The sequence below is a fragment of the Xiphophorus hellerii genome, chromosome 3 (genome assembly GCF_003331165.1).
Source record: "Xiphophorus hellerii strain 12219 chromosome 3, Xiphophorus_hellerii-4.1, whole genome shotgun sequence".
NCBI classification, from domain to species: Eukaryota; Metazoa; Chordata; class Actinopteri; order Cyprinodontiformes; family Poeciliidae; genus Xiphophorus; species Xiphophorus hellerii.
In genome coordinates, this window is record NC_045674.1 from 9,348,335 (window position 1) to 9,361,163 (window position 12,829).

General features: G+C 35.6%; 1 protein-coding gene across 1 annotated transcript; it reads right to left on the reverse strand.

Annotated features, from left to right (window-relative positions):
- Positions 1–1,046: 1,046 nt before the first annotated feature.
- Positions 1,047–10,636, reverse strand: LOC116717501 (nucleolar GTP-binding protein 2-like). The gene is made up of 12 exons (XM_032558946.1): positions 10,419–10,636; positions 9,800–9,884; positions 9,596–9,690; positions 8,933–9,072; positions 7,187–7,371; positions 7,028–7,094; positions 5,117–5,275; positions 4,903–5,016; positions 3,561–3,689; positions 3,372–3,476; positions 1,878–2,036; positions 1,047–1,288 (listed from the first exon to the last, which is right to left on the reverse strand). The coding sequence occupies exons 1-12, from the start codon at positions 10,480–10,482 to the stop codon at positions 1,106–1,108; spliced, it is 1,485 nt and encodes a 494-aa protein (XP_032414837.1). The 5' UTR covers positions 10,483–10,636; the 3' UTR covers positions 1,047–1,105.
- Positions 10,637–12,829: the final 2,193 nt, after the last annotated feature.

Genomic DNA, 12,829 nt, shown 5'->3' on the forward strand with positions numbered 1-12,829 from the left:
ATGATGTCGGAGCAGGGTTATACCTTACAACAATAGACAAAAAAGGGAGTACATTTTGGGCACTCCATTGTATGTGCTGTTTGTGTAACAACAAAACATTTTTCAGTGAAAGGAATTTTAAAAACAAATCCTCATGCAGAAAAGTTTAAGACTATTTTCCTGTAGCCACGAGTTTTCCCTATCCCAATTTTAGGTTGACTTTCCTACTATTCATTTGATTGGGAGCCTGCTGAAATAGAATGTTTTCAAGAATGCAGCAGTAAGCCCAGACGTTTTCTGTAAACGATCAAAAAAGGGCATGTAAGTATTGTTCATGACAGTGATTATGCTGGCTGCACAGACTGTGGTTAGTCAGTTGCTGCAGGGATACGTCCTCCTGTTTTTTTTATTTCTTTGAAAACAAGTTAACTGTTCTTCTCATAGTATTTCAGGAAAACAATGAAATGAAATGAAATGTAATTCACTTGGCTTTTTATTTTCTAGCAGAGAAAGGTAATTGCTACTTCCTCTCTCAGCTCGCACACAATGCACATCTGGAAAGGATCAGCTGGAAGGGCTGAAGATGGTAAAAAATGCAGGAGCACTTTAAACGGAGCAAAAATATTTAAATTGCACGACTAGTTAGCATGTGTGATCTACACGTCTGCGCATTGCAGGAGCTTGGAAATAGTCGGCACTGCTTCCTATATGGTTTGATCAATGGAGTTATGCTTTTCTAATGGAACATTAACTAATACTGTATGATGTTTTGTAGAGATACTATCTAATGAAAAATGATTGTATCCTAGTCTTATCCATCCACTTAGAAGCCTCACACATCAACATCAATGCATAAAGAAACCACTTATTTTTGTTCTACTGGCATTTTAGTCACATGTCTGCCTTTTGGTATATTTCCAATTGTGCTTTTGAAACATAATCATTGAAACATTTTGATGTGTAACGATGGCACTTGACAAATTGTGTTTAATGATGGAACTTGACTATTGTCGACTGTGTGTTCTACAACTCGTTCTCCGGACGCGCCGTCCAGATTATCCGCCTGTTCCTCCTGAACGTTCTGCTCTGCAGCCGGTGGACCTTCCAGGGGCAATGGTTTTTCATCCTACAGAAGTCCCAGTAATTTACGTAAAAAAAACAGGCTGGTGAAGGAGAAGGAAAAGACTTTGCAAACTCTTACTTCTGGATCTCCCTCTGGTCCAGGAGGCTTCACAAAGAAGGGGATCCGTCCCCTCTGCCAGTCATTTAAAACCATTTTGGAGACCGTACTGAGATCGGGCTCACCTCCCTGTAAAATACAGATAAGAAAAAAAGTGTTTATAGTTCAAATACCAAAACTTGACAGCTCTTTTAATGTGCAAAGGTGATCTTTATTGAATAATGTAGAGAGAATAAAATATGCTTGAAGGGTTCATACACTTTTTAAATTCAAGCACTTTTCAGGCAGTTTAAAGATACTATTTACCACACGTAAATAAAAAAAAATATTTTTTGGTGGTAGTATTCTACATTCTACAGCAAAGTAAATTAAAACATAGAAAAACTGTATGTTTTTCAATGTCTCTTTCTCACACACGCAATACGCCAGACACATTTAACACAAAATCCACCAATATCAATAACTTTAATATACGGTATAAAATATAAGATGATTAATAAGTCGCTGAACTGTTAAGAATAATAAATATTCATTACATTGAAACAATCCAAGCAAATTGTGTTAAGGTAAATTAATTTCTTAAACACAATATACAAAAAAGCCATTTAAAAAAAATTTAAAAATGTTCTTGTTAAATTTTAAGTTTTAAGCATTTTCAAGGGTTTTAGGCACTTTACAAACCCTGTGTTTAAATCTTATAACAGATGAAGAGTCAAACCTTTAGAAGCTTCCCAGTACGGAATGCCAGCTTCTCAAGGAAGTCATCAGCAGAACTCCATGTTGGGATTCGGTAAGTCTTCTGGATGTACTCGGGTTTGGCTCGTTCCAGTACCGCACCGATGTGCTCTTCTGGGTTTTTGATCTTCTCCACTTGAACCTTACCAAGGAAGAGGAAAAGAAGAAATGTAAAATATGAAGGTGCAACCTTTAAGTTATAGTGACTCCACTGCAAACTGCAAATATTTTCCTTTCAAAGAAAATTGAGACAGGTGTTTGTTTTTTCCTGCAAAAATATTTTCTGGGTTTAATTATCAATACATATTTTACCAATCTTGAAACACACTGCTGAGGATGGGTCCTCATTACTCTATGTAATAAAGAGATTTTTCCCCAGATATTTGTGATCTGGATTGCTCCATTTTAAAAAATAAAAGCAGAGGTGCAGAGAAAAAAAAACTAAACAACAGACAGAAAATTTCCACCTTCACTCTCCCTGACTGTGAACAGACAAGATGGAAATTGTCTGTTTTGGGATCAGTAAACACAACAACAAAAAGAGTTACCAACAACACCGTTTGCTGTGAAAGTACATCATAAAAAAGAATAAAGGTTTTTTTCAGTGAGAAATGTGTTCACATTAAAGTAAAAAAAAAAGCAGATACCTTTAAAAAGCTATTCAAAAGGAGACTTTTTGTGATCTATGTCTGTGATTCATTTTATTTGAGAGAGCAACACTTCCACAAGTAAACACCAAAGCTGAACAGAACACAGAAAGGTTGTTCTGTTTTATCCGTCCCAGCTTTTATGGATCATTATGTCATGGACGTGTTGTACTTTAAAAATATTTCTGGAAGTCTCAAAGTTAAGTTAATCATCTTACTGAGACTGCCAATTACATTTATTGATTTATTTAACCTGCTGAATTATTAATAACAAATTTATATTTACAATAACAACCTGGCAGGGAGGGAAGAACACACAAGAAGATCCAGCATCACACTATTTTAGTAAACAAACCTTAGGAACATTGTTGAGGTTATAAAACAATAAAAACAATATTGAGACAAAGGCGTAGGCTAAAACTGACATTAAATATTTGAGATGAAGCATGTGCAGGTTTCAGACATCATACTTAGAATATCTTTAAAAGTTCCAACTGATAAAACGGTGTTCGGCTTTAATACATTTTGAAGCTCATTTCAGTTTTTTACTGCAGCATAATGAAAAAAATAGTTCAACATATTTTGAGAACATAGATTTTTTTGTTTTTTTGTGAATATGAATCCACTTGTGGACTCTGTCTGTAACCAAAATTAATTACATTTAAATTTTCTAGACTTCATAGGAATCTTGTGTACACTTGGACTATTCTAAATAAATCTGTCATTTGTGTGTAAGATTTTTTTTTATTGTTTAATTTTCAGCATTACTCAGAACACAGACAAATTCATTTTCTCACAGAACTACAGAAAAAAAAAAAAAAATCACTTACCACTCCCTTTAGGACTATATCAGACTCGCTGTCCTCTGATGGGTAAACGACACCGGGGCAGTCGATGAGGAAGATGCGCCTCATTAGTGTGATGTACTGCCACACCTGTGGGAGGTATGGGTTGAATGCTAACTTTGATGAGTAAGAAGAAACACTGATGAAACATGCGCGATCAAATGTCGACTCTACCTTTGTTTCTCCAGCGAGGGGTGCCACGTTGCAGACCTTCTTTGAGCGCAGAGTGTTGATAACTGAACTCTTTCCCACGTTTGGGTAGCCAATGAAACCCACGCTTATCTGTTTCTTGTCTGTGTGGAGCTGCACATGAAGGAAAACACAACAAAACTCGCAATATCATACAGAGGCGTTTCAACACTGCTTTATACCGACTTAAATGCGAGTTCAAGTTAGTAAACAATTTTCTTCATTTTGATTCCAATATAAACAAAGCAGGCTTAGCTCAAATACAAAATGTCCATAAAAAACATGGGCTTGAAAATGTTTATAAAAGGTCAGCTCTCTGGAACTAAAATCTTTGGACGGGAAAACAGCTCATAATTTAAAGCATTCCACTTCATCTATCAAACATGTTGGAAGCAGAGCCGAGGCGAGGGCAGGTAAAAAAGCCAGACGAATGAGGAGTTATTGATAAGGTGATTTAAACTAAAAGAAAAGGTTTTCTGAAGTGTACTAAACTGCTTTCCAAGTTTTTATAAATACTTCAGATGACTCATGAGGTATTTATTTAAGTGTTTTAACTGTCAATGCATTCAAATTGCAATAGGGAACAAATGTTACCGGTAAACAATGTAAGATGTATAATAATATATATGTTATATTATATTCATAGCAACAGGAATAACTGCTGCTTTTCTATTTGGAATAAACACTAAGATTTTATATGACATTCTTATTTTTTGTAAACACATTTTGAAATGATGGTATCCTTATTCAAAGTTAACCTAATGTGACAATCTCATAAGATCAAACGTATAAAAAAAATCAAGAATGACAAAACTGAATTTGAAGAATTGATCTTAAATGAGAAATTTGCAGTAAACCTCCAAACTCTGTTAGTATACCACTCAAATAACAACAAAAGTTGTATTTGAGAGTACATGTAGTTATCAGATGTACTTGTATCTGAATGCCCAGTATTCAAGACTGGGCATTTGGATACAACTACTGCAACAAAACACCCTGTCTGAGGCAATGCTTGCTCCTATAAAGCCCTCCCTTGTTGAACAGTCATCTTAAAAACCTGAAGGCATCTGAAATAATTGATGTTTTAAAAGACAAACTTTTAATAAAGTATCTTTTGAATCTGGATTTTAACAATCAAGATTATTATTCTTAAACTTAATGATATATTAAGTTTAAATAATTGTTATCTTGTTGTATTGCCGTGACTAGATTATTCAGACCAGTTGTTGAACTAAATGCAGATTTTAGCTTCATTTTACACTTTTATTTGAGCTTTATGCATCAAAAAAAAAGTCAAGTAGATTTCCATTTGGAAGCATTAGCTTACCTTCCCAAACTGCCTGAGGAGCTGGATGAGAGAACCTTTACCAAATGAGTTGGTCAGGCTGGCATGGAAAGCTAGAGTTGGATACTCTTGGGACAGAACGGCAACCCATCGTTTCTGATTTGTGGGAAAAAGGCAGTCAAGAAGACAAATTACTAAAGACTATAGCAGTTAAAGCAACCCAGAAAACAAAGTGAAAATGCTCTAAACATCTCACCGTGACCCAGGTAGGGATAAGATCACACTTGTTTAATACAAAGATGAGATGTTTCCAAGGTTTCTCTTTCTTCAGATATGTCTCAATGCTTTTGGAGCGGGTTCCCATCGGATCACGGGCGTCCAGCACTTGGATTATGACATCAGACGAGTCGATCACCTTTAAAACACGAATCCAGAATGAATCCAATTAACTCTAGATCACTGACTGAAACACAAACAGCTTGACATCCCGTTTTAAAGACCTCAGACTATGAGGATAAAAACCCTGAGGTTTATATTAGATGGCTTATGACAGGGGTGTCCAAACTTTTGCAAAGAGGGCCAGATTTGATCAAGTGAAGATGCCTGGGGGCCAATAGTTTGTTCGGACATTTTTTAACTACAAAAGTTTCATGCAAATACACTCTGTTATAAAACTATTTTCATTGTCACAATTATCTTTATCTTTCAAATGACAAAAAAACCAAATATAAGCCACTCAGGCAGATGAGAACAACTCTAAAACACAAATTCTGCAATTCTTTCATATCTGGAGAGTCAGATAACATTGAACAAACTGTATGAAATACCTTAAATTTACATGAGTTTAAAAATATCTTTGCCTCAAGAACATTTTAAACAGGAGTTATAAGTAATGCAAAGTTGTCTGTTATTATTAAATCTTAAAACAAGGTAATTTTGCTCTTGTCATTTACAATATCTTTGAGAAAGTAATAGTTTGTGTCACATCTACAGGTTCATAACATCAACAGTAATAACCAAATCTTACTCAAGAGTTTAATAAAAATAAGTGCCATAAATCCAGGTGCATAAATGTTCTTTTGGCTCTTCACTGTTGATAGTGACAGATGTTATCGTTCAAAACACTCAGTTTTATGTCCTCAACTCTCCGTGCCACACTGTTACATTCGCAAATTCTTGCTTCTTCTCAGGGCAAATGTTCTCCACCATTTTCATAACACAGTCTTTGATAAAAGTATCTTTAGTAAAAAGGTTTGCCATGTTTAGCTATTAACATGGCCACTTCGTAGCTTGCTTTGGTGGTATTTTCTTTTGACTCAGGCCTGCGTGAAGAATTGCTGTTGTGATGCCAGTGCAGCTTGGAGCTGCTTCACTTTTTCAGCACGGTCACTCCCTGTTAGCTTGTTGTATGCGTTAGCATGTTTAGTCTGGTAGTGTCTCTTTACGTTGAAATCCTTAAACAAGGCAACCGTCTCACAAATTAGACAAGCACAATTGCCTTGATTTTCAGTGAAGAAGTATTGTAATTCCCATCTCTCTTGAAAGCGGCGGCCCTCACTGTTAACTTGTTTTCTTTGCAGTGGCCATGGCAGAAATGAGTGGAGAGGGGTTCGCTGCACGAAGGCAGACTGATAGTATTAAAGTGGTACTGCCACCATTTGGTGAAAGGAGGAATTACAGTTTCAAGTTTTATGATTTATTTATTCTGTTTGACAGTGCAGGCGGGCCATAAATAATACATTATAAGACTGAAGCTGCGGGCCGTATGAAATCTGACCGCGGGCCATGATTGGCCCCCGGGCCGGACTTTGGACATGCCTGGCTTATGATGATCCTGACAGAGGATAGATTATGTTTTTAAATCCATAGCAGCCTGATTAATCTATAGGTTAATGGGCAATATGTTCTAAAGCAGGTAAAGCCTCCACCTGTTGCTTTTTCCCTTTTCAAGGAACATTTAAACATGTTTCTTTTTTTTTTTTCAGCACTTGGAGACAAAAGAGTATCTGGGCAAGGGAAAAACAAAAAAGCTACATGAAATGTCCAAGATAGTGAAAAGACATTTACATAGCAACCACTTTTTGGGGGGAGGGAGTTTTATTTTCTTTAAAATACTTGTCAATATTTTAATACTGAGACTCATTAATCAAGTATACAGGAGTGTTACCTTGTAGAGTTCTCCCCAGATCCTCTTCGATTGACCCTTTTTGAAAATCTCCTCACGTACTTCCTCCCTGTTGCAAAAGTCTGTCACTATCTTTAAATGTAATTATACATAGACTTTAAAAAAGTTCTATTTTGTGATTAGAATAAGTAAAAATCATACCGGACACCAGTGTCCTCTGTCACCAAGTTCGTGTCTTTGTCGGCACTGTAGTTCAACGCTGAAGCCTCCGCTCTCTCTACAAGATCCTTCACATCTCCAACCAGGAGATTGGGCCGCTTCCTCTGAGCCTTAGGTCCAAATGTGGTCTCAAATCCCTCAGTGTCTAGTATGTGCACCTTAGAGTTCTACAGGAGTATAGAAAAACACATTAAGACCACTGATTGTTCGGAACTTAAGACTCACAACCTTGCTTTTCAAAACATAGTAGTGTGCATACATACATGATATTTGTCCTTAAACACTTACTGTGTATAACAAAAGCTTTATACGAAGAGCATGGATGTGTATTTATAGTTGTATTGTACAATGAACAAAATGCATGGTATATAGCTGTAAAATAAAAAGTAGATATCTGATAAGACACGATAAAGGAAAGTTTTTGCTGTTGGTGAAAGATATTTTCTCCCTTTCCCCCGAATTTAAACAAATTTTCAATACAGCCCTTCAAGGCTTTAAGACAACACAGAACAAAAGTATACAGTAAACAGAACACCCAAATATGTAGCAAAAAAGCCAACAAAACACCCTGAGACCATGCCAGTGCTAATCAAATCTTCCAGTGATTCTGAAACAAAAGCCATGCCTCTATTGCAACATTTCTTTAGAAGAATAAGGTTACAGAGGTTGTCAGAAAATACTCATGCCAAGAACCCAAACAAAGGCCCTTAAAAAGAAATCAGAAAGATCCTTTAATTCATGACTTTTTTTGGAACAAGTGAGTTCATCTAAGCAATCAAATACTGGCATTTATATAAAAATGGAAACACAACAGCTTCCAGGAAAAGCTCAGCATTTGAAAGAAAATATCCATACAGAACCTTGACACAGCATTTATACACTTGTAAGATTTTCACATTTTAATCACATTAGAGTCAACACAAAGTAGTCCATAATTCCAAAGTGGAAGCCCAAGAAACACATCATAAAATTGTAAAGAAATTTATAACATGGTTAGTTAGTTTATAACACAATATTGTTGACAGTTTGGTGCTGTTTTAAAATCAAGTTAGCACTGCTTTTCTCATTGTATTATTTTTACTAAGTGTTTCTTTACCTGTTTCAGAATGTTTTATAGCACTCTGACTCAACTAGCGTGGTTTTAAATGTGCAAATTGAGCTAAATAAAGGACTATGCTCTTAATAAAACCTTTTTACAGGCTGCAAAAGACATTAGAATGGGGTGGAGGATGAAGCCAGAGCTACAGTGGTTTAAATCAAAGCTTGAGGTTTTTTGTAAAGAGTAATGTGCAAAGCTGATAGAAATATTATAGGCAGGTAAGCTGATTAATTTTTTTTAAATTTATTTATTTGGCAGGGACAAGGCACATTAACATTTCTTTAAATGCCAAAAGCCTATTTTTCATCTGTGTTCCTTGATGAATACATGATACACTTTTCTTATTACTCTTTTGGAAAACATAAAACAATTGAAAAGAGAGCATCTTTTTTCCACTTTGAAAATGAAGTGTGACTCTGTGTTCATCCCAAAACCCCAGTGAAAAGCAATTTGTGGTTCTAATGTGAAAAGTTCCAGGGGTATGAATACTTTCTTAAGATGATTAAAGGTATCATTAGTGGATTATAAAAGATGTCTATTTTTCATAAGAGATTGTACTAAATGTTACAACAACTAAAACAACTTGGTGTTATTTGGATTTTGTGTTATGGCTATGCTACTTTACTCACATGAGGTTTGGCTTTGTCATGCAAAAGAGACATGGGCAGTTTGCTTTGCCTCATCACCACACGGTATGGATCCTTCTGTACTGATCCCATCTCCTCTTGAAACTTCTGGAGGGCTGACTGCTTTATCACTCGAGTGTTTGCTGAAACACATAAGACCCAAACATGAGTCAAGGCTCAATTGGTTCAAATATTTTTGCAATTAATCACATTTACGGAGGCATTTAAATACGACTTTATCTAAAGCAACCAAACACATAAAATGTATTCCTGTCAGAAATTAAAACATTGCCTATAACTTTGCAACCACTACATATTTGACAGAAACTCTCCCCCCAATTATTATCACTATCATCATTATATCATTAGAAAGTAAATCTTATCTATACCTGAAAATATAGGTGCATATTTACTTGTAACCATACACATTGCATTAATAATGTTAGTCAAGTATATCTCGACTGAAATATTACTTGAACAATTATTTATTTTTTTGGTAAAACTAAAATCATATCAACAGAGAGACAATTCTAAATGTAACATGCAAATACATACTGAGTTTAATATCAATCACAAATACAAATAAATGATATTCAGAATAAGACGATGCCAGAACAAATAATAATCTCTCCGTCATTAGCAGCAATAGAAAGAAAACATACTCACTAAACCATTTGATGTTGGGTTCAACTCTGGCCACTGTTCCTGGTGCTACTGTAGACTGGTACTGTAAAGGTTTGATAACTTTCCCTCGGTTGTTACTGTAGATAGAACCAACCCATCAGTGTTAATATAGCACTTATGTTTATATTTAAGCTGAAAGCTACAAACAATCCTGTTACAAACATAGAATATGTTGTCATTCATTACCATCTTTGTTTTTGTCTGTACATATTCAGACGCTTAATGGTGGCTCTGTCCCTCATGTTGTTTCCCCCTGCACCTTTGGCTCGATCTGGGGAACCAATGGTCAAGACAGTTTTGTTATTCAGATTAAAACTTTACATATACAAAAATAGCATAGACAATAAATGTAATATATTTAAATAAATTAAAAAAAACCCATAAGATAAAATAAAAATAACGCCATCGCAATAAAAATAACATCGCAACTGCTTGTATCCATTCTTTCCAACTTTATAATTAAGAACCTTAACAAACTATATCTTAATGTAAATTCTTGGGTCTTTTGAGGGGAAGGTTTGATAAATAACTCTCCGCAAATACATCTGCATAAATTATGTTATTGCTCTGTGCATGTGAATCTAATGGGAGAAACTGCGAGGTTGCAACTTGGAATAAATTACTTCAATGAAACAACCAAAAGGCTGCGAGGTAAAATGTTAAACTATCATAGCGAAATTTTGGATTAAATGTTTACTTTAAGAAGTAACCAGCAGCATTTATATCCAGGATACAGTGAGTAGAAGAGCACGCTAAAGCTATTAGCTGCAGTTAGCTACAGGTGTAAACAAACTGTCTAGCTTACCGGGGTTCGAGCTGGATGAAGAAGGGTTTATCGAGTTCTTCCCCTTAAACTGAGGCTTTACCATGTTGACTGCTTATTCGGTAAAGCCTTTCACAAGAAAATCAAAACTGTACACCTATCGGGACAGTATAAATGCTGAAGTTTGAAGCCTTCCCCCTCGACTCAGAGATGTTAGAACTTGCACGTGTCCCTCTAGTGAAGCAGGAAGGACGTCATGACAAGAGGAAGGGGTGGAACCAGCCAATCAGAAAACTGTAAATTAAAACGAAACGGTTGGAAACGCTTATTAACAATATTAAAAATATGTACTGTTGTATTTAATCAATAATAAATTATTAGGATGCGTATTTCCTTTCTGCACTCCTTATATTAGCAGGATTTGGCTGTACTATGTTTTCTCCAGAAGAGGGCGCAATGCCATTTATGTCAGAGCATTTTACGTGACATTTCATGCTGGCTTAAAGGGTGAAGGACAGTTTGACTATTTGACATATTTGAATTTTATTGTTTGAATAAATTAATGTTTAATCTTCAGGCATCTGAAAAATATATGCAAAAAAGAACCAGACTAGTGAAGGTCCATAATTCACTTCCTGAGTTCTTGGCTCGTTTCATTTGACTTGTCCATGATGTCATACAATGAAGCAGTGTGTTTAAAGATTTGCTTTAAAATGCAATTCTGGTTTAATTGGGAGTGAATTAAACCAGAAGCTTTCAGACGCATAAAATAATAATCTGTATAGAAATGTAGTTTTCAGAATCTGCTTTCTTCTGGATTTTTTGTCTAGATGGAGCCATCAGCTGATCCTTCTTTCCAGCTGGCAAACGAAAACCTCTCCAGTCGTTACAGCTTGTAACCAAAATGTTGAGCTTGTTGGATGAAACAGAATATCTGCTTTTGTACAGATTGATAACCTAAGCATATGTCTGAAAAATTCCTTTGAATTTAGTGAGGGATTACATTTTTACTGTGAAAATGTACTAGATTGAAATAAGACCAATGAAGATACCAATGAAGAGACATTTGACAATTCATCAACTCTAAATCAGAGAACAGATTTGCAGCAACTTTTTCAAGTCTGTTGCAGTTGGACGTTTAGTTTATCAAAATAAATTTCTCACCAAACAAACTCATTATACTTTCATTTAGAATAAGGCGATGTGAGAAGAACAAAAAATTGTGAATACAACTTTAGGAAAACCAGAAGAAAGACATCAAACAAAACAAAACAGAAGCCAATTTGCTGTTGGTAGTAAAACTAAAGCACCCAAAAAGAACACAGTTTCACTTTAAACAATACAATCAGGTCATTATTTCTTCACAGCAAGGATTTAATATGCTGTGGCAGAAAGTACAAACTAATTTTCTCCATGAGAAATACCAGATGAAGAAGATTTTTAGTGGTTAAAGTTACTTAGGGATTCAGCGAGACAGAAATCAGTTAAAGGAGAGTAAGTATGATAAATGCTATTTCACAGCTCAACGATAAAGCATTAAAGCTTCCACAGGAACTTGTGCATTTGTGAATAATATGTCAGTGTGGCTTACTGGAGAGCAGAAACGTTAAGTCAAAGCTAGAACACAGGAACTAAATGATGGAGCGCAGATGCCCATGGGCTTGACTAAACAAAAACAGAGAAATTGATGAAGGCCTAAAGGGTGCTCCTGTTTATAGCCTCACTGTTGATAATGTTCTGCTTAGAATGTTTCATGGCTCAAAGGAGGGCTACTAACCACTGCTGTGTCATGAACTGCTCTTTAGTTAGACCTGAGGTACTGCCGAAAACGGGCTGCACCAAAGTCCAAAGACAAGTTTGAATACATGTGCTTTTAAAGCAACACTTATGTGCCAAACTAATTTATTCAACACTGACCTATATTCAAATATATGCTAGCTCTTTAGGCTATACAAAAATATCAGTAAAAAAAACCTTGGTGGCAACCTGATCTAGTAGAAGTACACAATGCTGAGGAAGAAATCCAGTGGATTCATTGTAAATATTACTGAAGACAATACGAGGGCCTATTTCTTTTATTCTATACTGCCAGATAAATTTCCTTGGTCAGCTAAACATTCACAAGTCAAGGCGTTTTTCAGAGCATGTAAGAAGCACTAAAGAAATTTATAAAACATTTTCAAGTTGAAACAAAGAGGCTCGAGAGCATCCTCTGAGACCAGTTTCACACATTTAATACTCAACAGGGTGGAAATAATCTCTAAACCCAAATGTAATGCAGTCCTGATTGGATTCCGCATGTTACACTTAAGTAAATATACCTCAAACCCAGAATATAAATATGGCTGATTGTAATAACTTTTTATGACATAACTATTGAAGGGAAGATAATATTCCTATTTAGGTCACATGCAGATTGCAGTCACAGACTCAGTTGTCTTAATAAACAATAG

Coding starts and splice junctions, on each gene's coding strand:
- LOC116717501 (XM_032558946.1), bottom strand. CDS start 10,482: ATGGTAAAGCCTCAGTTTAAGGGGAAGAACTCGATAAACCCTTCTTCA. Junction 5,017..5,116: donor TTATCCCTACCTGGGTCACG/GTGAGATGTTTA, acceptor CCCACAAATCAG/AAACGATGGGTTGCCGTTCT. Junction 2,037..3,371: donor ATATAGTCCTAAAGGGAGTG/GTAAGTGATTTT, acceptor TTCCTTGGTAAG/GTTCAAGTGGAGAAGATCAA.